The 21,502-nt window shown below is 42.5% G+C and overlaps 1 protein-coding gene across 14 annotated transcripts in view; it reads left to right on the top strand.

The window, feature by feature from the left end:
* AKAP13 (A-kinase anchoring protein 13) overlaps positions 1 to 21,502 on the top strand; it is a 291,101-nt gene that overhangs the window by 143,617 nt on the left and 125,982 nt on the right. For all 14 annotated transcript variants that reach the window (XR_012127222.1, XM_073227249.1, XM_073227241.1 and 11 more), the window contains 3 exons: positions 7,703 to 7,901; positions 10,514 to 13,664; positions 17,244 to 17,377. Coding sequence is in view for 13 of the 14 variants with exons in the window: in XM_073227249.1 (XP_073083350.1) it covers positions 7,703 to 7,901; positions 10,514 to 13,664; positions 17,244 to 17,377 (3,484 nt within the window). In the remaining variant the exon portion in view is untranslated. The remainder of the gene's footprint in view (positions 1 to 7,702; positions 7,902 to 10,513; positions 13,665 to 17,243; positions 17,378 to 21,502) is intronic.

Raw genomic sequence — 21,502 nt, 5'->3', positions numbered from 1 at the left:
AAATACACGGTTTGTTTCATTCTGCATTTTCTAGTGTTAAAATAGGTAGTCAAGGTAGTTTTATGTGGTGGTTTAGTATGTCAGCCCTAATCTGGCTCCGTTGCTTACTAACTGTTAGGCAAGTTATTTCTCATGCCTGTAGTTTTCCTCATTTGCAAATCAGGGTAATATCTTCCTTCACAGGATGGTTTAAAGATGAATGAGGTGATCTGTATAAACTACCTAGCTCAGTATTTGATACAATTAAAGAATTAATAAACTTAGCTATACAGCAGAGTGGCTAGGGTACATACTCCTTTCTTGCGGCAGGAAATAGAAACATATTTAATGAGTGCTTACTATTTACATTAGGGCCATCTCTATCCATGTATCTTTTAGTCTGTAAAACAGCTCTGTAAGAAAACTGGTAGTATTTCCACATTTTATAAAAACTAGATGAAAAGACTTTGGCTCATAGAAGCTCAATAATGCATCTCAGGTTAGACCATGATATAAATGGGATTCAGCTCAGACCTCAACACCCATACTTTCAGTCATAATCACCCAGGTGCCAGTTGGTGTCAGTTATGTGAAAAACGTGAACAGTTTGGGTGCCTCATATTTGAAAAAGATTTTGAAGGAATAACTGTCAAAGTTGCTGTTGTCCTTCATTCGCGTAGAATGTGCTCATTTTGAAGAGGCAGGCAGTGAGCATGTGGGCTGTGCACTTCCTACTGCATTTGTCAGTCTCATCGGACCCCTGCGAGTGGCTCTGGCTGATCTGCTCACCATACGATTGAGTAATTCAGCAGGTGGTGGACTTCAGAACTTTTTATCAGAGAATGCCTGTGTGTTGAAAAACATTCTGCATCAAGTGGACAGTATTTTAATTCATGAAGAAATTCTCCCCCAAGGGCCTCTTCGCTCCGGGATGCTAAGTGACCCTAGCTCCTTCCTGCTGTGAAACCCCATAAGGTGTTCCTATAAGAATGAGCTCTTTCCACCTAAAGGAGTGCAGCGTAGGGAGTGGGAGAGCCCCGGCTTTGGGGTCAGTCAACCTGGACTCAAGTCCATTGCTGAGTAGTTGTGTGCTAAGCAAGGAGAGGACTGGTGTTTGCTGGCTGCCTACTGTATGTCAAGCATTTTTAGGTCACTTGTTTTCTATCCCATTAATTATCAGAGCACCGTTATTAAGGGACTGTTACTATCTTTTTTTTTTTTTTCACAGATTATGCTATCTGCTCAAAGTGGTTAAGTGTCTAGCCCAAGTTCTCATTTCTTATAAGTAATATAGTTCATTGTTTGAACTCAGGTTTATCACACTGCTGATGTACATGGTATGTCCTGAGCCAATGAGTTAATATTTCTGAGTCTCATTTTCCTCTCCTCTGCACTAGGAATAACATTTCTGTGAAGGACTCACATTAGGGTTAAATTAGTGTACCCACCAGCACCTGCCAAGGTGCCTGTCTCTTAGCAGATACACACATAGTATTAGTTTCTTTCCTGCCTTAAGTAAATAGTAATCATAGAAGAGTGGAAGAATTGCTGCCTCTGTCTTTGTAAAAATTAATGTTTTATATTTAGTTCATTTTGAAAAAAATTGAACTCAGAAAAAAGGTGATTAGTACAGTGTCCTCCTGTACAGCCTTCATCTAAATTCAGCAGTTGTGACCCTTGTATTGTGTCTGCTTTATCTGTGTGCATATAGAATTTTACTGAACTCTTTTGAGACTAAGTTGGAGATATCATGATCCTTTACTTCTAAATATTTCAGCATTCTTATCAAATCAGCGTATTCAGTTATCAAAAGCAATAATAATAACATTAATACAATTATCTAATAAATAGTTTATGTTCACTTTTTAGCAGCTGCCCAATAATATTCTTCTAAGCAATGAGTTTTGTCCTGATCGTGAATGTTCACTGGGGTCAGTTGTCAGGGCTTTTTTCGTCTCACTCACCAACTTCCCTTTTTAGCTGTTACTGCCACTGAGTTGAGTTGTCCTTGAATTACTTCTTTCCATGATCTTCCCCCTCAGAGAGTGAGTTCTTAGTGATCTAAACTCTTTTGTAAACATCATGAGGAAAGTAGGAGAATGTTCCTAGTCTTCTGCATGGGGTGAAATGCCAACAAACACTAGAGCAGCTACAGTGTCAGGAGATGAACTGGGTAATGAGACGCGACCAGTCAGAAGGCAGATGGTCCTTGTCATCAGTAGGAGCTACAGATGAGTGATGACATCACAAGGCAGGACAAGTCTGAGAAGGCTCAGGGAGGGAGGCGGCCTTTGCGGTTGTGCTGGAAACCAGATAAAGTTGAAGGCACCCAGGAACGGTGGGACATGACATAAATTGTCTTGTAAAACAGTGACTGAAATTTTCAAAGTAGTCATGATACCAGCCTGTCTATCTTGAAGTCTCTTCTGGGATCTGGTTGAAGTGTAAGAAGTTCTGGGAGATCTCAGAGCTGGTGATGTAGTAGTGGTGACAGAATCCCTGTCCTGCATATGCCATGGTTAGTAGTCAAAATCCTCTTCGTTTCTCCGGAGTGATGGGGCCTCATCAGGATGAAAAGTGAGCAGCGGTGGAGTCTCTGCAGACTGCCGCACAGCATCAGCACTGCGCCTGGGGATCACTCGCCCTTTCTCTCATTTTTATAAGCCTCTGTGAGGCTCTGGTGCCTCTTAATTTACCAGCTGAAACAACCTGAATTTCATGGGCATTCCTGCCTATGCTTTTCTGTCCCCCCAGACTTGATTTGTTACAGTAAAATCTTTCTGTATATTCCTGAGGTAAATTTTAGATGCTCAGGCACATTCTTTTTCCTGGCAGAAATAAAGGTTGCAGCTTAGACTGCAGACATAGGAAGGGTGTCTAATCAAGAGAATGCTGAGTGGGTTATTCGGTAAGTCCAAAGGGGACTAAACCAGGAAAATGACTGACCTCGGAAATGTGGTAGTGGTACCTGAAGAGAGCCTGTACTTGTGGAGTCACAGGACCTGTAACTGTGCCTCGGCTTCCAGGTGTGAGCCTCACTCCGCACCGAGGAGGGGCGGTAGACAGGGAGAGGCAAGGGCTTTGCCTGCCCTTCTTGCCGCTGTCCCAGCACCAAGCGGCTTTTTTTCTGCATGTCATTGTGTTTGAAAAATGGTCAGTTACCTGAAAGTTTGAAAACCAGCGTCTTTGGTGCTTGACAGTATACCGAGCGCCACAGGCTCCTGAAGTTCGTGCTGCTCAGTTAAGCCTTTGAGCTGTTTTGGGAACACAGGCGGATGTGCGGTAAGTTCATTGGCGCACACTGTGAAGGCAGGTGATGTTGGAACTTTTGTTCATTTGGACTGTTTGTCCCACCACTGCCAGAATTCAGAAAGGTGACACATTACCTCTTTTCAGATGTATATTTTTCCATCTAGTGATACCAGATACTTTTTGATCAACACAACATTATGCAAATAATTTAATTCAGGAAAGTATTTTTCCTTCTTAATAGTACATAAAATAATGGCACTTTTACAAGTAGTAGCATTGCAATTCTAATAAAATATGGTGTATTTGGTGCATAAAATGCTACACTTCTAAGGGTAAAACTCCTAACAGAGTCTTTACAGCTTTTTGCTTCTATGGAGGTCGTAGTGACACTAATAAGCCAAACTGTGGCTATTGAACAGTGATTCATGTTTGACTTTAGATTGTGTGTTCACATTTATCCTTGAAAAAGGTCTCCTGTTTTTCCTTGTAGCTCTGGTGTCTAGTACCGCATCTACTCTTTAATAGGTGGTCAGTAAATGTTTCATTGAAATACTTTTGAATATCACATCATGAGGCAAGACCATAAAAGCAAGATTCTAGTTAGGAGTAATTAGAAAAAAGTAACTCAATTCATGAGAAAACAATAAATTGTATGAGAAGGGAAAGTGATCACAGTGCTTTACTTGGATCACCTGCAACCAGCATTTCCAGATACATAGTAACGTAGACACGGAACACTGATGCAGCCAAACTTACAGCTGTAGTGAGGGCAAAGCACAGGCCATGTGCATGTGTTCTTAGGGCCGAGGGGCCAGGGGTGAGCCAAGTACTCGTGCGCTGGGATGGCAGTTTGTGATGTCCCATCAGTCTCAAATCTTTGTGCGCCTGGCTAGCTGGGCTTTGTGGTTCTGTGTGGAGGTGTGTAGTTTTTTTTTGTGTAGCACAGCCCCAAAGTGTTACGCCAGGTTTTCATTTGTTACCAGGTCCAAAACTAATGATAAAGAGAAATTCCTAACACACTTTTGCTTTTTTTATTTTGCACTGACTTTCCATCTTAACCCTTCATTAAATAACAGCTCCAGTGACACTATCCTACCTCTAAGAAGCCTTGTGTTCTAGTGAGAGGGACAAGTACATAAATAACAAATAGTTGAAGAGGATTTTTTTAAAAAATGCTTTTTTTTTTAAGTTCCAAGATAATAATAGAATAAGATCTTGGGTATTCAGAAGGGAGAAAAGATTCTATACCAGTGGAGAGAAGAATGGAATAAGAGATCAGGAAGCTAGACTGTGAAAGATGAGTGGGTTTTGGATAGGTGGGCATCCCTGGCCAATGAAGTGTGTTTGGGGAATGGACATGTACAGTTTGAGTGCAAAATAGGATGTAAGAATAGCATAGAAAGATAGACCGACTCAAAGAACATCAGTGCCTTAGTATGGAAGTGTTGCTGGCCATGCAGAAGCAGTGCTGGTGTGGCGTTCCCTAGCAAGGTCCCATCACAGAATGGAAAGAGGTAGTCATAGTTGGCTCTGCTTATTAGCCGGGTGGCTTTGAGCATGAAGTTCTCTGGCTTTCTGCTTTGTATAGCCATGCAGGAGAGATGGGATGTTCTGCAGAATGCTTAAAATCCAAAGAGAAAACCTGGGTGGTTTGGGCACACGTAGTACACATTTCACTTCCAGTGCAAAAGAGTAGCAAATTGTTTTCTTGTGCACAGTAAAACTTCTGAGCGACTGAGCAACAGACATCACTTTGCTTGAAAGCAGTCACTTTGGGTAGATTTGGAGAGTGGTGGAGGTCATAGGTGGTCGGTAACAAGTTGTCTGCAAGAGTCCACATAATTCAGTGAAGGTCTAAACTAAAGCAGTGCCTATAGGAATTGAAATAAGGTGCTAAGCGGGAGACGCTTTGCAGATAGAAAACCAAGAGAATGGTCTGGATAAAGGCAATGGTTTTACTGGGGGTAACACTGACTTCATTCATGGAAGTAAGTTTAGCGTTGCTACTCGTTTAGGAATGGGGGAACATAACATCGAGTTTTGAAATGTGAGAATGCCCTCTGGATATCCCGGTAAAGACTTTCATCAAGTAGTTAGAAATGTGGGGCAGGGACTCATATTGAAGGCTAGAGGGAGAGATTTGGAGGTGAACTGGATCTGTGGGGAAGGATGGGTGAGAGAAGAAGACTAAGTTCAGAAAGTCAACATGTTCACATGTACGATGGGAGAAAAAGGAAGAGCCAGAGAAAACAGTGGGTGGGTGGGATGACTCTTTATGGATGCCAAGTGCAGGTCCTGTGAGTTGTAGGACACACTCCTACCCCAAATCATGACAACCGGAATGTCTCCAGACACTTCCAGCTGTCCCCTACAGGCCAAATTGTCAGTGAGAACTGGTCTGCAGGGTTGAATAAGGCGTGCCGCTGAGCTGCTGCACCCACTGCAGCAACCTGTAACTGCCCTGCTGCTCTGTCTTCTGCTGATGTTTTAATTGTACTTAGGCAGGTGGGGAAGGAACTAGTGCGGAAGTGGGTGGAAAACTGCAAGTGTCCAGGCGGTGATTACTGAATCAGGTACCTAAGGAGGGCAGCAGGAAGCACCTTGTTCAATTTTCAAACCTACTGTTTAGAAGAGCCATCCTTAGAGTTAATTGCATTGAATAGTCTTTGGTATCTAGATGGGCTGGGAAGCAACAGAAATCCTCAGGAACCATGAACTGGAGGATGGAAGGGTTAGCGTTTGGAAGTAACCATGGCAACAAAAGCACATTCCTCTGGAAGGAGAGCATGGGAGAGGTAGAAAGTAAATAGTTTGTGGTTACAGGAGGGAATTTCCCAAGGTTTAGATGTTAGAAAGGAAACAGTTTGAGAATTAATAGTGACAGGGTTGGTAGAGAACTCCATTTGGGTGGGAACAGACTGCACACTTTCTAATTGGCCCTGCCTTGGCAAACAGCCCCCTCTTAGGTGTTATATTTGGTTCACACTGAATAGAGGTATGTAAATCAAGTTTTGTTTTCAAAGGCCCTTTCTTTACTGGAATATGCCTGCAGGGGGCGAGGGGGTGGAATCTGAGTAAGCAGATATGCCAGTATATCTGTCAGGCAAGTAATTAAGCAGAGTTAGTAACAGTGTCCACCCACACTTCAAAACTGAATTTTCAGAGAAGTTGCCTGCCCTTATTTGGCATAGCTGATTGGCTTCTTAATTGAGCCATTCATTTGAACTTTGAAGTGACTGTCTTAAATATACTTTCCTATTTCAGGTCATTTTACTCAGCATAGAACAAACAGCTTGGTAAAAAGATAAAACATTGAGCATTGCATATACTAGGTTCATCTAAAGTACCTGCTGGGGAGTCACTCTGAGTATGGAAATTACACTAGTTTTCACTTGGAGCGGCCTTAGTTGTTACCCTCAGCCGTGATTCTCCAGTTACAGGTTTCCTACTGTAGCATATTTTTAGCTTTCAGATTCCAGTTATGCTCTAGTGAATTGTTAATGACAGACAGGTATGAATTACTAGACAAAACACTGGAGGGAAAGTTGAAGCGCGGGCTTCTCATAATTTTCTGTGGATGGCATGCCTATTGTTTTGTAATTCTGTAGTTACTTCCATTTTAAAACAAGTTAATAATATCAAACATAACCTCCTGCCTCCTTCCAGAGTCTCTGGATACTTTACCAGTCTACTGCTGCACTAGAGAGAACCCCATAAAGAGATTTCATGTTTTGAGGCCTATCCCAGAAATGCTTTATTCCATACCTGTGCCTTTGTCTGCTTTATTTATATATGAAGTATGTCTACAGTTGATACGAGTCGAGCAAAGTTGTTTTTTAAATATAATAAATTTTAACTTGAAGTTTTTAGAACCGTGTGTTTCATTCAAAATAGGACTTGATAATTATACTGACAAGTGTAGTATGTTACGGCGTTGTGGTCGTTTGTATCTACGTAGTCGGCTCCAGGAACTTGGAGGGTGTGTCCTTCACTGGTTAACAAAAGCTGGAGCGCCCTGGTATGAGTTGCAGAAATTAGTTCTTCCCTTCCCAATATGATGGACTGAAGTTAGCATATGGTGTTACCCATTTCAAGACAAATGCTTATTAATAATAATAAGCCTTGCTTCTTTTGAAAACCAGGCTGAAACCATCTTCCTTACATTTCCTCATTATTGGTTGTTAGCATAATATTAACTATTTTAAGATCCCAGACTTCTCTTCATCTTGATCAAAAGAACATCCTCAGGGAGGACTCCTGCAGCTCTCATTTAACCCGTTTGTGACCTCTAGTGAGGAGGACGGAGCAGTTCAGTTGCATGCCCGAGTCACTGGGTAACTGTACAAACCACATTTCTGCTGCACGGCCTCAAAGAGCATCAGATTAGACATTTTACCTAAGACTTAGAGGGTTAAACATATGCCTGGGAGGCAGAACGTGTGTCTGTTAACCAGAGATTGTTTACTTACAGGGAGAATGCTGGAGAACCAGACTCCTGGCGCAGTCTGTCCTATGAAATACCTTATGGGGACTGTTCTGTGAGGCATCATCGAGATCTGGACGTCTATACATTAACCTCTGAGTCTGAATCACATCATGAACCCCCATTTCTTGGAGACACTTGCACTGGACGTATTTTTAAACTTATGAACATCCAGCAGCAGCTAACGGTAAGGAAGACAATGGTCCATTTTCAGGCTTTTCTGCCCTTCCTCCTGCCCCCAGTGAACTTCGCTATAATGAGAACATAAAATGCTTCCATCAAAGGCTATGAAATCTGTAGAGCAGTTTTAACAGTATTAGATGTTACCACTTACAGGTACAGAATTAACATTGAGGTTGTAGCAGTAGGAGACTGAGAGAATTTTTTATTGTTTTTTGCCAGGCTTTTGAGATAATGAGCATATACATTGCAGATAGAGAAATAATACAGCAACTAGAATTTTTCTGGCAGAAAAGGAATTTGTCTGCTTATAAATATGTCATTTTAACTTTATAAAACTTACTGAGCCAAACAGTTTCTGAGATTGTTGCTAAAGTACACAAACCAAATTTACTCAGAAATAAATCCTTTCACTACTATGTCAATGAGTGATGATAGTGTTACTACATTTAATTTGATGTGTATGTTAAGATCACTAAAAAAATAAAGATTTTATAATCCACTCAAACCTTCAAGATAAAGTTGTTGCCGGACATAAAAACATTACAGATTCCCTGATAGCATTTGTTATGGATAATATAAATGTCATATGGGTACATCTCTCTTGGCCGTAACATCTGAAAGGCTAAGTTTAGATAATTTTTCCACCCAGTTTATTTCAGAGCTGATTTGATTTGGAAAAAGCTTGACAGTAGTTTCATTTAAGGCCATCTAGGGTCAGCTCAATGCCAGAGGTTCCTTTTGGAGCAGGCATCATTCTTGAGACCTGCAGGCCGAGACACTTGACGTAGACTTGTATGACGCACCTGCCTCTGCCTTTCCGAGTCACGTTTGTTCCAGAATAGGTGTCATTGGATTTTCCTCTGAGTGGACTGCCAGGAAGTTGGGTTTACCTTTAGAGCTCTTCTTACTAGGTGGCTGATGGTCCAATTGAAAACTCAGTTTGCAGGTGCCAGCACGGTGTGGGACAAGTTGGCAGGAAGCCACGAGAAATTAACACTCAGAGAGCATGCATGTGTTAGGAGCTTCTGTACTTCTCAGGTAATACCACTCACTTCTCCAGATCTCTCTTCTGTAATGTTCACCTTTTTTACACTTAATGACTTTTTAGGAGACTGTTACACTCTCTGCAGGAATAGAAGCGAGATAATCTTCAAAACTCCAAGGAACTTAACAGAAGCTTTTAGTGAAAATCCATTTTTCTTGTAGTCTGTGGTTAGAAGAACTTTAGTGAGCATAACACATTTTATACTTATCTATGTAAAATTTTACAGTAGATCCAGTAAGTAGACAGGACTAATCCAGTGGTGGAGTCCTGTTAAGTGTTCAGCATATTTCCAGAGTGCATTAATGCGGGGCACTGGATGATCGCCATGAGATGATCACTGCAGTGGGTCAGGTAATGCGTGAGGAGCCAACCAGATGTTTTAAAAAAATTATGTGTTGAACAAATAGCATTATTATAAGAATTACTGAAATTTTGATACAAAGGCATTCCCACCCTAAAGATCAGCTGTATTTTCTTTTCTCCAGTTTTCCTAAGCCTTTTCCTACAGATACATGTGATTTTCACATAATTATAATCTTAGATTAACTGTATAGGGTTAATACTATATACTGTAGTATTTAGTATATAGATTAGTATATAGTACATAGATAAGATATATTAGAATGTAGATTAGGGTTATACTGTGTTGGTATATATAGAGTTTATTTATGTTTTTTAACATTGTATTACAAATGTCTTCTTCTCATTTCACTATGGTCTCTCAGTTAACATGTAATAGCAGAGCATTTCCCATTGAGTTGATCAACCATGATTATTCTAACCATTCCTGTGCAGTTGGTCATACCTGTTTACATTTTAAAAATTTCTTTAAAGCTGGAAAAACTATTGTTGAGATGACCTGTGATAGCCTCAAGCCATAGTCCTGGGAATAATCAAGAATATGGTACTATTGGTATGATATGTTCTTATGTATTTAATATTCAGTATTAGACAACAGAGGAACTACTTTTTTCAAAAAGTAAAAGAATACCATTCCACTGTTCTTGAAAATCTGAACCCATAGCTAAAGCTAGATCTAATGGAGCATATTTTGGGGATTAAAGGACACTGCCTAACTCCTTCGTAAGACTTTAGGGCCCAGGAGCACTGCCTGCATCTTGTGGTTGAAGAGTTTACCAGACTGTGAGGGTTTACTTTTACTTACAAGTATGAGGCGGGATGGAGGAAGCCTCTGCCCCTCCGAAGACCCTACAGAAAGTTACTTTTCTGGGCTGCTCACTTGAAGATAGTCACTGTGTTGTTTTTTTTTTTTTAAGTTTTTGTGGCCCAATTTGAATCTACTTTCTGAAATCAATTTGTAATAAAAAAAAAAAAAGAGTCATCTTGTATATTCTTGATCATTTTTATCATTCCAGTGGCTATGTAGCTTTAAGAGAGGAAAGTTGTATTGGAAACAAAAGAAAATTTGCTTTTATTTAGATCAGTATATCATATGACCTTAGAAGGGCTGGAATGGCATTGAGTTCTCTCCAACAGAATTTTTGCTTATTGGTGTCAGTGACATCTTTTACCATGCACAATTAAAAAAAAAATCTTTCATTTCCTCCTAGAAAACAAACCTCAAGCAGATGGACAATCTTAAGCCCTTAATGGTGACAGCACAGGATCCTTCAGGTCTGCCCAGTGCCCAAGATGCAGATGGCCAGTTTCCTCCCTGTGCATCCGAGCCCACGGACAGCCAGCGGCTCTCCTCTCCTGGAGATACTGAGAACTCGCCCTGCTGCCAGGGGAGCACTGCTGGGCCCAGTGAAAGTTCCTATGATTTGTCAAGTGTGGTTAAGGAGGAGAATACAGACTGTTCCTGTAGGAAGAAAAATAAAGGCATGGAGAGAAGAGGCGAGGTGGCAGTGCCAATATCTTCTGTGGCCTCAGGACCTGGGTCTGCTCCCGACAGCCGCCTTCAGAGCGGAGCAAAGGGCACAGAAGCCCTTCTATCCTGTGGAATTGGAAATGAAGAAGCTGGAACAAAATCTGTAACGGCCATGGACCAGGAGCCTCCAAGCAGTGGAGACTGTGTCCTGCAGGGCGACGTGGTCGTGGAGCCAGGCCCCACCCAGTGTTTTCCTGGAGCTGAGCTGGTGGCCAGTGCAACAGCAGATGCCAGTGTCCCAGTGACTGCAGGGGAGACAGAACGTGGTCTTGGGAACCCAGATGCCACCATCCAGAGGAATGTGCTTGAAGTAGAGGAAAGTACAAAGGAAACATTGGAGGACTCTAATATCAGCACAGCTGGAGCCTCTGATGTAACAGTCACAAGTAAGCCTGTGGATAATGCCAGCATTCCAAACTGTGTGTCTGCCACCAGTTCCCTGCATGGTAACAAACCTGCCGAGTCTGTACTTGTATTTAGTAATGGAGAAACCTCCATTGAAAAAACTGCAGAAATGAAAACTTCAAGAAGTTGTGAAGAGAGTGCTGATGGTCCAGGAGATGAGAACTGTGCGGCCATTCCAGCAGCTGCAAAAGACAGGAGTTCAGACGGGGCCAAACTTGACACTCCCTCAGCAAACACACGTGAGGCCATGCCACCCTCTGGTTTAACCTTGCCCAGGCCACAGAAAGATGTCGTGCCAAACCAGAAATCAGAAACTAACTCGTCTCATGTTCAGAGCCAAAAGAGCAAACTGCCCATCTGTTCTACAGCTGGAGATGGTGACCTCTGTGCTGCTCCTGTGTGTCGCCAGGACCCAGGGGCTTCTGGTGATGTGGTGGCTGCAGAGCACTGTGATGACACAGTCACCCGACTGGAAAGCACCACCGCAGGCCAGCCCAGCACACCCAGCACACAGCACCTGCCCACTGCCATCTGTGCGGAAGGCCCACAGGCCAGCACAGCCTCCCCTGACCCTGTAGGAGCTGCCCAAGAGCACGGGGATTTCTGTCCTCTGGACGTTCCAAATAAAGATAAAGAGGGTCAGGGCCAAGGGAAAGATCTGAAACTAGAAACACCTGTAACAGGTCCTCTTGAGGTGGCTCCATATTCACATGCAGTTGTCCCCAAAGCTGAGAAAGAACTGGTGCCAGACCAGGCAGTGACATCAGACAGGACTTTCTCTCTGGCAGGCAGTGCAGCCAGTGAATCAACAACCAGAGATGACGCACTTTCTCTTGTCCCCTCCCAGAAAGAAAAGGGAACAGTAACTCCCGAACTACATTCTGCTGTGGATTGTACAGGTGGCCCAGACGGAGATCTGAGCGGTCCTGGTGAGCAGCCACTGGAAAGTGGTGCCGCAGGCCAGGCCACTGCCTCCGCTGCTCTGCTGCTCCAGCCCAGCATGGGGAACACCAGCCCCACAGGACTAGCTGGGCGGCATGAGGGTCCCCACCTCTCAGCAGCCCCTGAGGTTCCGAATATTGAGGGGGACACTGACTCTTCCCTGCTGCATGTGGGTAAGGCCACGTTGGCCTCTGATTCCATTTTAACTGAAAAAGGAAAAAATCTGGTGGTTCCAGAAAACTCGGCAGCTCAGGGACAAGCTGACAAGGACACAGGAGTCACTTGCTCCTGTGTTAAGGAAGACACTCTTTCTTCAGGGATGTTGCAGGAAGAGCCAAGAACACCGTCTCCTGGACAAGGGGCCCCGGGGCTCTGTGAGGAGGCTGGTTCAGCCGCCTGTGCTGTGGAAAGAGCCCTGCAGGAGGCAAGCACAGCAGGCACCCCCTCAGCCCGGCGCAGCGCAGATGCTCAGCACAGCAGGGAAGTGGCCCCACCAGCCTCCCTGCTGACTGAAGGTGGGGCTGCTCGGAGCCTGGTGCTGCCAGGAGCAAGTCTGGCTGTGGATTCCAACCAGGAAGCCTTGGGTGCGGAGCAGAGCAGCTCACCTCTGTTGCCAGGCCTGCTGCCAGATGGGTCTGAGACTCTTTGTTGCAATCGATCTTTTGCCCCGGATGTTGAAGTGAAAAATACACAGTCCCTGGGTGAAAATGCTGCTTGTGAGGTGAGCGGAAATGTGTTGGATGTTGCAGCGGACCACGCTCTACAAGGTCCCATTGGAGCCAAAAGAAAAGATATATCACAAAACACCCAGGACACCCCGATTCCACAAGTCTCATTGAGCGGGGAGAAGAGGACAACCCTTGATTTGCCAAGAGCTTTACCATACGAAGGTGTGACTGACCCGCAAGGCACAGGCACTGCTACCCCAGAGATGATACCTCTTTGTGGAGAGAAAGGGAAGCTGGAGGGAGCAGCCCACAGCTGCAGCACGGGCAGCCCCAAGGGGGCCCAAATGGAGGACAAAGCCCCTCTTGGCCTCCTGCAGCCTGTGGCCAAAGAGCTCCCCACAGAGGCAGGGCTCTTAAGCAGTGATGACAAGGCCCCAAGCTGGGAAAGGGGTGCTTCCTTTCTACCTTCTGCTGTCTCTGCTGACGCTGTGCACCAGCCTAAGAGAGCAGACTCAATCGAGGAGGCTGCAAGTCGCATAGTGGATGCTGTCATAGAACACGTCAGGGCCTCAGGAGCCCTGGCCGCCGAGGGAGAGATCAGCCACACATCCCTGGCCAGGTTGTCAGAGTCAGGCCCGCCGACTGACCAGCTGGAGAGGGTGTCTGCAGGGCAAATGAATGCCTTCTGCCCTGGGGAGACCCCACAGATGGGCAGTAGTCATGAAGAAACCCCTGGGAAACTTGTGGGACATTTAGCTGGAAGGGAGGAGCTTGAGAAGACAACTCTGCTTGTTCAAGGACCTGAGCCGGCAACAGGTAAGCAAAGCAGAAGGCAGAGTTAACAGTTTGAGAAACAAATCCCCGTCAGATCCTCTGTGATGTTGTGGTAAAAAATACAGGCATCTCTGTTGATTAGAAGGTTTGCATTCATCGGATAGGTTGCCAGGTTAACGGTCAGCACCATGAGGAGAGGCCTGCCATCTCAGGGTTGAACAGATTTTGCTCCCTGTATTGTAGAGTCCTGGCTGGATTGATTAAGCCTGGACATGCTCTCTGGAGCAGTGCAGCCTTCCTAACCCGGAAAACAATGCCGAGATCGCAGGTGCTCTAAAATGATAAAGTAATTCAGCAGATATTTTTATTCACATGGCTTACTCTGTTTTTCTAGGACCATAGAAACACAGTGCTGGAAAAATGTGTTTTATTTATAAGCCTGAAACCCTTTTTTTTCCTTATCATCTTAGTCTTGTGTTCTGAGCAAATTTAGAGTGGTTTCACAAATAGCTGTAAGAATCATTCTACGGGAATGGTCCAACATCCAGAATCGTGGCATTAGGTCATTGGTGAGAGCTGGGGGAAGGGAACTTCCACCTTTTCCTGCCTGAGCAGCAGACCTCCAGTTCATGGCCTCTTGCTTTTGGGCAGCAGTCTGGGAATTCAGGGCCTGCACAGCGGAGGGGATAGGATGCAGGATTTCCGCCCGAGCCCAGGCTGCTGAGCTGCTGTCATAGGGCAGACGTTGTGTCTGCTTATCTTGGTGAGGCAGCTGCACTGAGCAGATCGCTCACACAGTAGCCTGCTCCCTCTGTGGGTAACCATGGCCAGAGAGAAACCACTGTTGCACAGTGGAAATAAATCATCTGAATAAAACTTATCGGGGGTTGAGGCTGAAGCTGAAACTAGCGTCCGACTGGGTCTTGACTCCCGAAGTCTTTAAAGGTCAGTTTGATTCACGCTTTGATGTGGCTACTTGTCACCATGCATGGAGGGAGGGCCTGTGTCCATGCTTGCCCCCAGGTTTTTGTAGGTAAGAAGTAGTCTGTTCAGTTTTACTGTTTGTTTTTGCTGTTCTTTCTAAGGTTTGAAAAATCCCTTTAAGTGTAGCATGTGTTAAGAGTGTGGGGGTAGAGAGCATAGAGAAACAAACAAATGAAACACGAAAGTTGCATAGGAAAAGAGCAATTTAAACGCAGTAGTCATATTCTCTTATAAAAGAGTTTTTAACCATTTGTAATCTTATTTACTTATTTTTTCCAGTTGAGGCATTTAAAAACCTGAGGTAGTATTTTGGTGACTTCAGTTTTTAGTTCTGTTATGTTTGGATTGTTAGTGATAGAAATTTGTTGGCTGCTCTCTCGAATTTAAATGAGACCGTCTCTAATTTTTAAAATAAGGTCCAACAACAAGTCTATTTTGGGGGCCCTGGCAGGTCGACACTTCAGAAGAGGGGAGTGGCTGTAAGCCGATGCCTGGCTGTGCTCCTTTCATTTGGATGCTGTGTGTTTGGCCTCATGGGCTGGAATTATTTCTCATTCTGGCTCAGTAGTCAGAATTTAACCAAGCAAGTGTGAACTGTCTGAGGTTTGTGTCTATAGTAGCCTATGAGAGAAGATAGAAACCAGGGAGAATTTCAGAGTTTGATTTTTAATAGTACATAAATACAGTAAAGATGCTAAGACATGATTCCTAAGATTTTTAAGCTTTTAGGGAGGAAAATGAGATGTATAAAGTTCCAGTAGTATCTCTAGTTTGGAGTTGGTCAGTATATGTGGGTAAGTTACTTGTTCTGCTACCGTTGTGCTTGGTGCTCATGGTCTCAAACTATAGCAGAGAAATAGCCAGTGATGAAAGCAGAGGTGCTTTCCGCAGACAATAGCCAGGATTCGGGGAAGTCCCCAGTCACATTGCCCTGGAGAAAAAGCACCTGAGTGTCATCTCAGAGCCAAAGGGTATTTTCTAGGAAGCTTGCATTCCGTTCATGAATTTCAGCATATGGTTTTATGGTTTTGTGAGTGAAGAGACATCAGCTTACTGCTGCTTTGGAAGGAGCTCCATGGCATTGGCTTCTGGTTTTGTATACTGCTGTAGATAAAGCCAAATAGCAATTGAAAGGGGAAAACACAAAACTTCCAGTTAAGAAGGACTGTGGCCCTTTGCCCATCAAGAGTGTGGTCACAGTGCTTTGGGACGTTAACTGTGCAGGACTGCACCAGGCCAGTCCTGCACAGGTCACCAGACCCCCAGTCGCAGTCACCACCATTTACTGTCATCACTGGTTGCTACTTGCCAGTATGTGTTTTCAGTTGCTGAGGATAGGACCTCAAGGCTGTGACGAAAACTACATATCAAAAAAAATTAAAATTATCAATAACCAAAAAAAAAATGTTACTCTGCCTTGCTTAGAAATGTTTTGATGAAGGAATATTTCTAAAGGGATTGCTTAAATCAGATTTTTTTTTAACTTTGATCACATTTTATGAAATGTAAGATTTTGGTTCTTTGGACAAGGAAACTTATTTGCCCATTGTTAAATTGCTAGTAAAATTATATAATTATAAAAGGCAAAGGAAGAAAAGAGAGGAGACGTCATTTATAGGAATATAACTTCCCTAAGTATAAACTAGACCTTTGTGCATGTCACAATGTGCTATTAAAATAAAATCTTAATGTAATTTATTCTTTGCTGAAAGAAACCTCTCTCTTGTTTGGTATAGGGAACATTTTTTCTCTGCCAGAGTTAATTGCATGACTAGATTAGTAACAAAATAACAACCACAGAAAATTTTCCACATGAAAGTGAGATGATAGTTCCTTATATAGTTGAATTGTCAAAGTGAATTTTGACTATTCAGTCATCATTCCCCTTTAAAGTAGTGTCAAAGCCTAAATTCACCTCAGACATCATTTATCACTTCCTTCCTGGATTTGCTTGACCATACAGTGGTCCATTAACGAAACCACTACTGTTTGGTCTGTTGAGCATAATTCTAAAGAAAAGGTGTGAAAACTTTTTCCTAAAAAAAGGAATTGTTAAGTTTGTGATTATGTTTTAGTTTGGGAAAAAAAAGTTAGAAAATCATTGACTAGAATAGTGTAGTCTTACCAGTTGTAGTGATGGGTTGATGGGAGTGTGTAGCATGTTTTTAAAGAAAGTCAGTCTCTTTCCAAGAGCTGTATTTCACTTGCAGTGGCTCTTTTAATTTTGTCCTGTACAAATACAAACATCTCTTGCCTCTTTGAGGATGGTCAAGAGGGACCACCTAAGCTTAGGTCTTAATCTGTTCCCTTAAAGCTTGTGAGTTAACTTTTCCATATGCAAGTCAGCACCACACTCAAAGATTTGTCAGGAAAAATCAGAAATGAAAATAAAAGTTCAGTAGACTCTGAACTGGATCTTCCCTTGCTACAAACCCACACAAAGGCTCGTGAAAACCATACCACCATGTGATAAAGGAGTAGCTCAGCACGGGGCCACGGATGACACCAGCTCCAAAGGAGTACTTCCGTTTAACACAAGAGCAAACAAAACACATGAAACCTGGAGCACCTTGCATAAATAGGAAGGCATAGGAATCCGTTTCTCAAATGCACTTTGTAACCCCTTGTTCCTTTCAGAAATGCCAGACACAAAAGCTGAAGAAGGAGTGGATTTTCTGAGTGGTACCAGGGAGGGTTCAGCTTCTGAAGAGGTGGCTGTAGGAAACACAGCTACTACACCTGCCATGAAACCAGGCCCCAAGACCCAGGCAGTAAGTGGCGTCGAGTCTGTGTGAGCACCGAATGTGTTGAGTGTATTTGGCTGGCCTGCTATTGTGTCATTTATGGGCTTGTTGTTTTGTATGGGGGAATTTTTTTTTTCACAATGGTATTTTTTCCCCTTCTGTCTTACTGCATTATGTATATATAAATGTGGATATGTTGTCACAGTTAAGTTTTCATAAATGGTGTGCACCACACAGCATGATTTTGGAATGGGCCCACCCTACATGGGTCCCTCAGAGATGATGATGGGAAAGGTAATCCCTGTAAGCACAAGATTTATCCATTTGTCATTGAGTTAACGTGTCATAAAAAGAACTACCACAAAAAGGGATTATTAATGCTTTTAAAATCTGACCATATAGAAATGATATGATAGCAAAATGAGATTTTTTTATAGCTTAACACTGTCTGAAATATGAAGTATGTCATTTTTAGTCATAAAGGTTCAGTAGGTTTTCCATGAGTTTTATTGAGAGAAAATTCACATACCATAAAATCCACCCATTCAAGTAAAGTGTATAGTTTCGTAGATTTTAATGTGTTTACAGAGTTGTGCAACCATCACCACTGTGTCATTTTAGAACATTATCACTCCAAAAAGAAGCCCCATGCTCATCAGCCGCCCATCACCATGGCTACCGCCGCCGCGCTCACTCCCCTGTGTGCTGGGAGTCACTGATCTCCTTTCCACCTCCGTGGGTTTGCCCGTTCGGAACCTCATGTCAACGGCACTGTATAGCATGTGGTCTTATTGTGACTGGTTTCTTTGATTTACCTAATGTTTTAAGAGTCATCCATGTTGTAACACTGATCAGTATGTCATCTGTACTTATTCTCAAATAATACTCCATTTTATGGATATACCAATTTTTTTGTACATTTAAGTTGTTTCTACTCTGGCTGTTGTGAATGATACTGCTTTGAATGTGTACAAAGGCGTATGTTTTTGTTTATCTAATAGTGGATTCGCTGCATCATATGTTAACTATTTTAATATTCAACAAGTTTTCAAAAATGTTTTTCTTAAGAGGTTTGCAATTTTTTGTTTTTGTTTAAATCCATTAACTTTTAAAACAAGGGAATTTAAACTTGTTGAGAGACACAGTGCTCTAAGCTTTAGATTCCATGCTGATGAAGAACCTCTGGGAAGCTAAAAGTCAAGTTACTGAACTAACTCATACTGTTCCTCAGAACGTCAGTCGTCCTTGTCTAGAGTTGACAGTGCACTGTTTTTGCTCTTCACAGGGCTAAGTGGTACTTTTTTCTTAAATTTACCTCAGTTGGTGAACAGATGTGCTCCCAAACTGTTGTAAGCTTATGAACTGTGACAAACAAGCTGCGTTTTCTTCACGTACAGTGGTAGGGAGGTGCTCGTTGTTGTAACCCACTCCTTGTACAGATAATACTCATGACTAATGCCTGGGTGGCTGCTTGTATAGCAAGTATTATTCAGACAAATGTTGCTTTTGCCCCTGGGGAAAGAAAAGAGAACACACCCTGCCTGGGTACATGTGTCTTTGTTCCCAGAAGCCCCTAAAAAAGGGAAGGAACAAACGCACATCCTTGAATTCAAATGCCTCTGTTTCTAAGCCCTCCATCCTTCCATCGTTTGGATCGTTGAGTGCAGCATGACACTGGGCTGCAGACCCTGGCTTTCCCCGAGGGGTATCTCTATCCTAATTGTACCTTGTCTCTTATAAAGAAAACGTTATTTTTAAAAGAAGTTTCTCCTCTCTTCATGTTATTTTTCCCCTAGGTTTAGGAGTGGAGAGTGATACGGTACTCCTCAGGTTGGTCAACATGCGTTACTTTATAGATACAAGAATTAGACCCTCAGAGAGTCACATGGCTAGCTCAAGGCCAGACCTGCTAGAATGAGAGCTGGGTGTTTGATTTTGAATTGAGGACTTGCACAACAGTGTGCTTTCCTCCTCGACTCTTACCCAGGGCTCTTGACTGGTGGATATATTCTGAAGAGCACCAGTATGTTAGAACCAAGTAATTTGTCTGTTTTTGAGGGATAGCTATGTCTTACGCTTTGTGTCTGCTTCTACTTCGTACAGTTGGAGAAAGCATATGTTAATGGAATTTTCAGTTTTGAAGATTTTCAGGTCTAAAAAGTGGAGATTATTGTTTTCACAGCATTGTTGTAATAATGTGAAATCTGACCACCTCTCTCCTCTCTGTTCTCTGCCAAACTTGTCCTTTTGCTGTGAATTGAAAAGATAAAGCATGGAGATACACTTTCATTTTTCCCATGTCCCATTTTCTCTTTTTTCCCCATTTAACTCTTCCTTTACTATATTCATGTGTAGATTTTCACTGGCTCAGGAGAGAGAAGGCAGATAATAAATATTTTAGGCTCTGTCACAGCTCATTAACTTGGCTGTTATAGTGTGAAAGCAACCATAGGTGTGTCCGTTCCAATAGAACTTCATAGACACTAGAATTTGAATTTCATATAATGCTAATGTGTCATGAAATACTCTTTTTTGAATGATTTTTTTCCCAGTCATTGAAAAAGAAACAGGCAGTGAGCTGCTGGCAGTAATTTGTGGGCCCGTGGGCTTACAGGACATGTGTGCACTAGTGGGCGAAAAGAAGAAGAAAGCAAATAGCCTTTTTTCCTTTTCTGAGTTGTTTTGCTTGCTTTGTGGTGGAGGCTCTAGTCATTATCAGCTGTGTGTTGGAAGGCAGGGAGGTCCAGTTCTGTGTGTGTCTTGAATTACCTTTTTTTTCTTAGTCTCTCTAGAGTTCAGCTTCCTTCTCTCTCTCTTTTCTAGCCTTAACCTTCGGGAGTCTGTGTTTGCAATGTGAAAGGGTTACCTTTTGCCCTGAAAAGGGTGAGCTAGTGATTGTAGTTGAGGGTGGAGTGGCATTTGTTTAATATTAAATTATTTAATACAATCATTCTGACAAATGTTCAGGCTGTGTTGGCTTTGGGAATAGGCCAGTCATTGCTTCATTGAATCACTGTCTCAGTGAATCATCCTCTTCCAAATGTAAAACAAAAAGAATTTATATATCTTTTTCTTTGCTACTATCTTGAAAACCTAGAATGGTGGTGCATTTATGGCATTTTTTTAAGTAAATGTAAATAATGCATTTTAAATTCTTATCGGAATCTTTTCACCTTGTACCCTTTCTCTTAAACATGTATGATTGTCAGCACAAAGGGATGTCCCTCAAGTGTAGCACTACCAAGTATTTAAAGAAAAAAGGTACAACTGGGTTCCTGTTTTCTTTAGTCCAGTAATTGGATAGCTGTCATACAACTTGAGGAGGGATTTTTCATTCCTTAACCTGCTTGACACATTGTGCTGTAAATAAACCCTTACTTTTAGAGGTCATTAATCCTTAAAATCATGATTCACAAGGGAATTAGGCAATGTCAAGATGAATGCATGTATTGTCAGAGAAAACACATATATGTATTAAATGCTATAGGTTTCTCAATAGAGACACAGTCACAATAGGTATTTTCTTCACTGGGTTGAAAATAGTTCACAGTTTAGGAGGCCAGGTCATTTACAGATAATATGACTCATTCCCATCAGTCATTTAATACCAGCATTTTATGGCTGGGGTTTGTATCAAGTACGGCCAAAACTTAAGTGCTAGTCACGATTTGATATTGAGTGCAGCCCCCTCTTAATGTGTGTTACTGGTTTCAGGGTTTTCAGATTACTATTTGTCACTGTTGTCTTGCTCCTCCATGTGTTATTAGGCACTCAGAACAGAGTCTGTACACACGAAGTACAGCATAGCATCATTATCAATTAATTTCATACCTTTAGATTCTAATATCCTTTTCACTCATTTACATAGCCAGTGGCGTATGGTGGTTCCTGAAACAATCAGGACTCACTTTTTGCTTCTTCAACGTTGTTGTAAAAGCCTCGGGACCATCATCCAGTGAAGCTGGGAGACGTGGAACTTGTTTTACCTCTGAGAACTGTAAAATTTGAATGAACCTTAAAGATTATCTAAAGTCTAACATGTTTGCTTTATACAAGAAAAAATGGTTTCAGGATGGTTAAGAGACTTGCCTCATTTCACAACTAGTTAACTCTGTAAGCCAGACTGCAGTGTCACTTGTATGTTAGTTATGT

The sequence above is a fragment of the Manis javanica genome, chromosome 18, assembly GCF_040802235.1.
Source record: "Manis javanica isolate MJ-LG chromosome 18, MJ_LKY, whole genome shotgun sequence".
Lineage (NCBI taxonomy): Eukaryota > Metazoa > Chordata > Mammalia > Pholidota > Manidae > Manis > Manis javanica.
The sequence above is the reverse complement of the archived record's forward strand: the minus strand, read 5'-3'. Positions and strand labels throughout refer to the sequence as shown.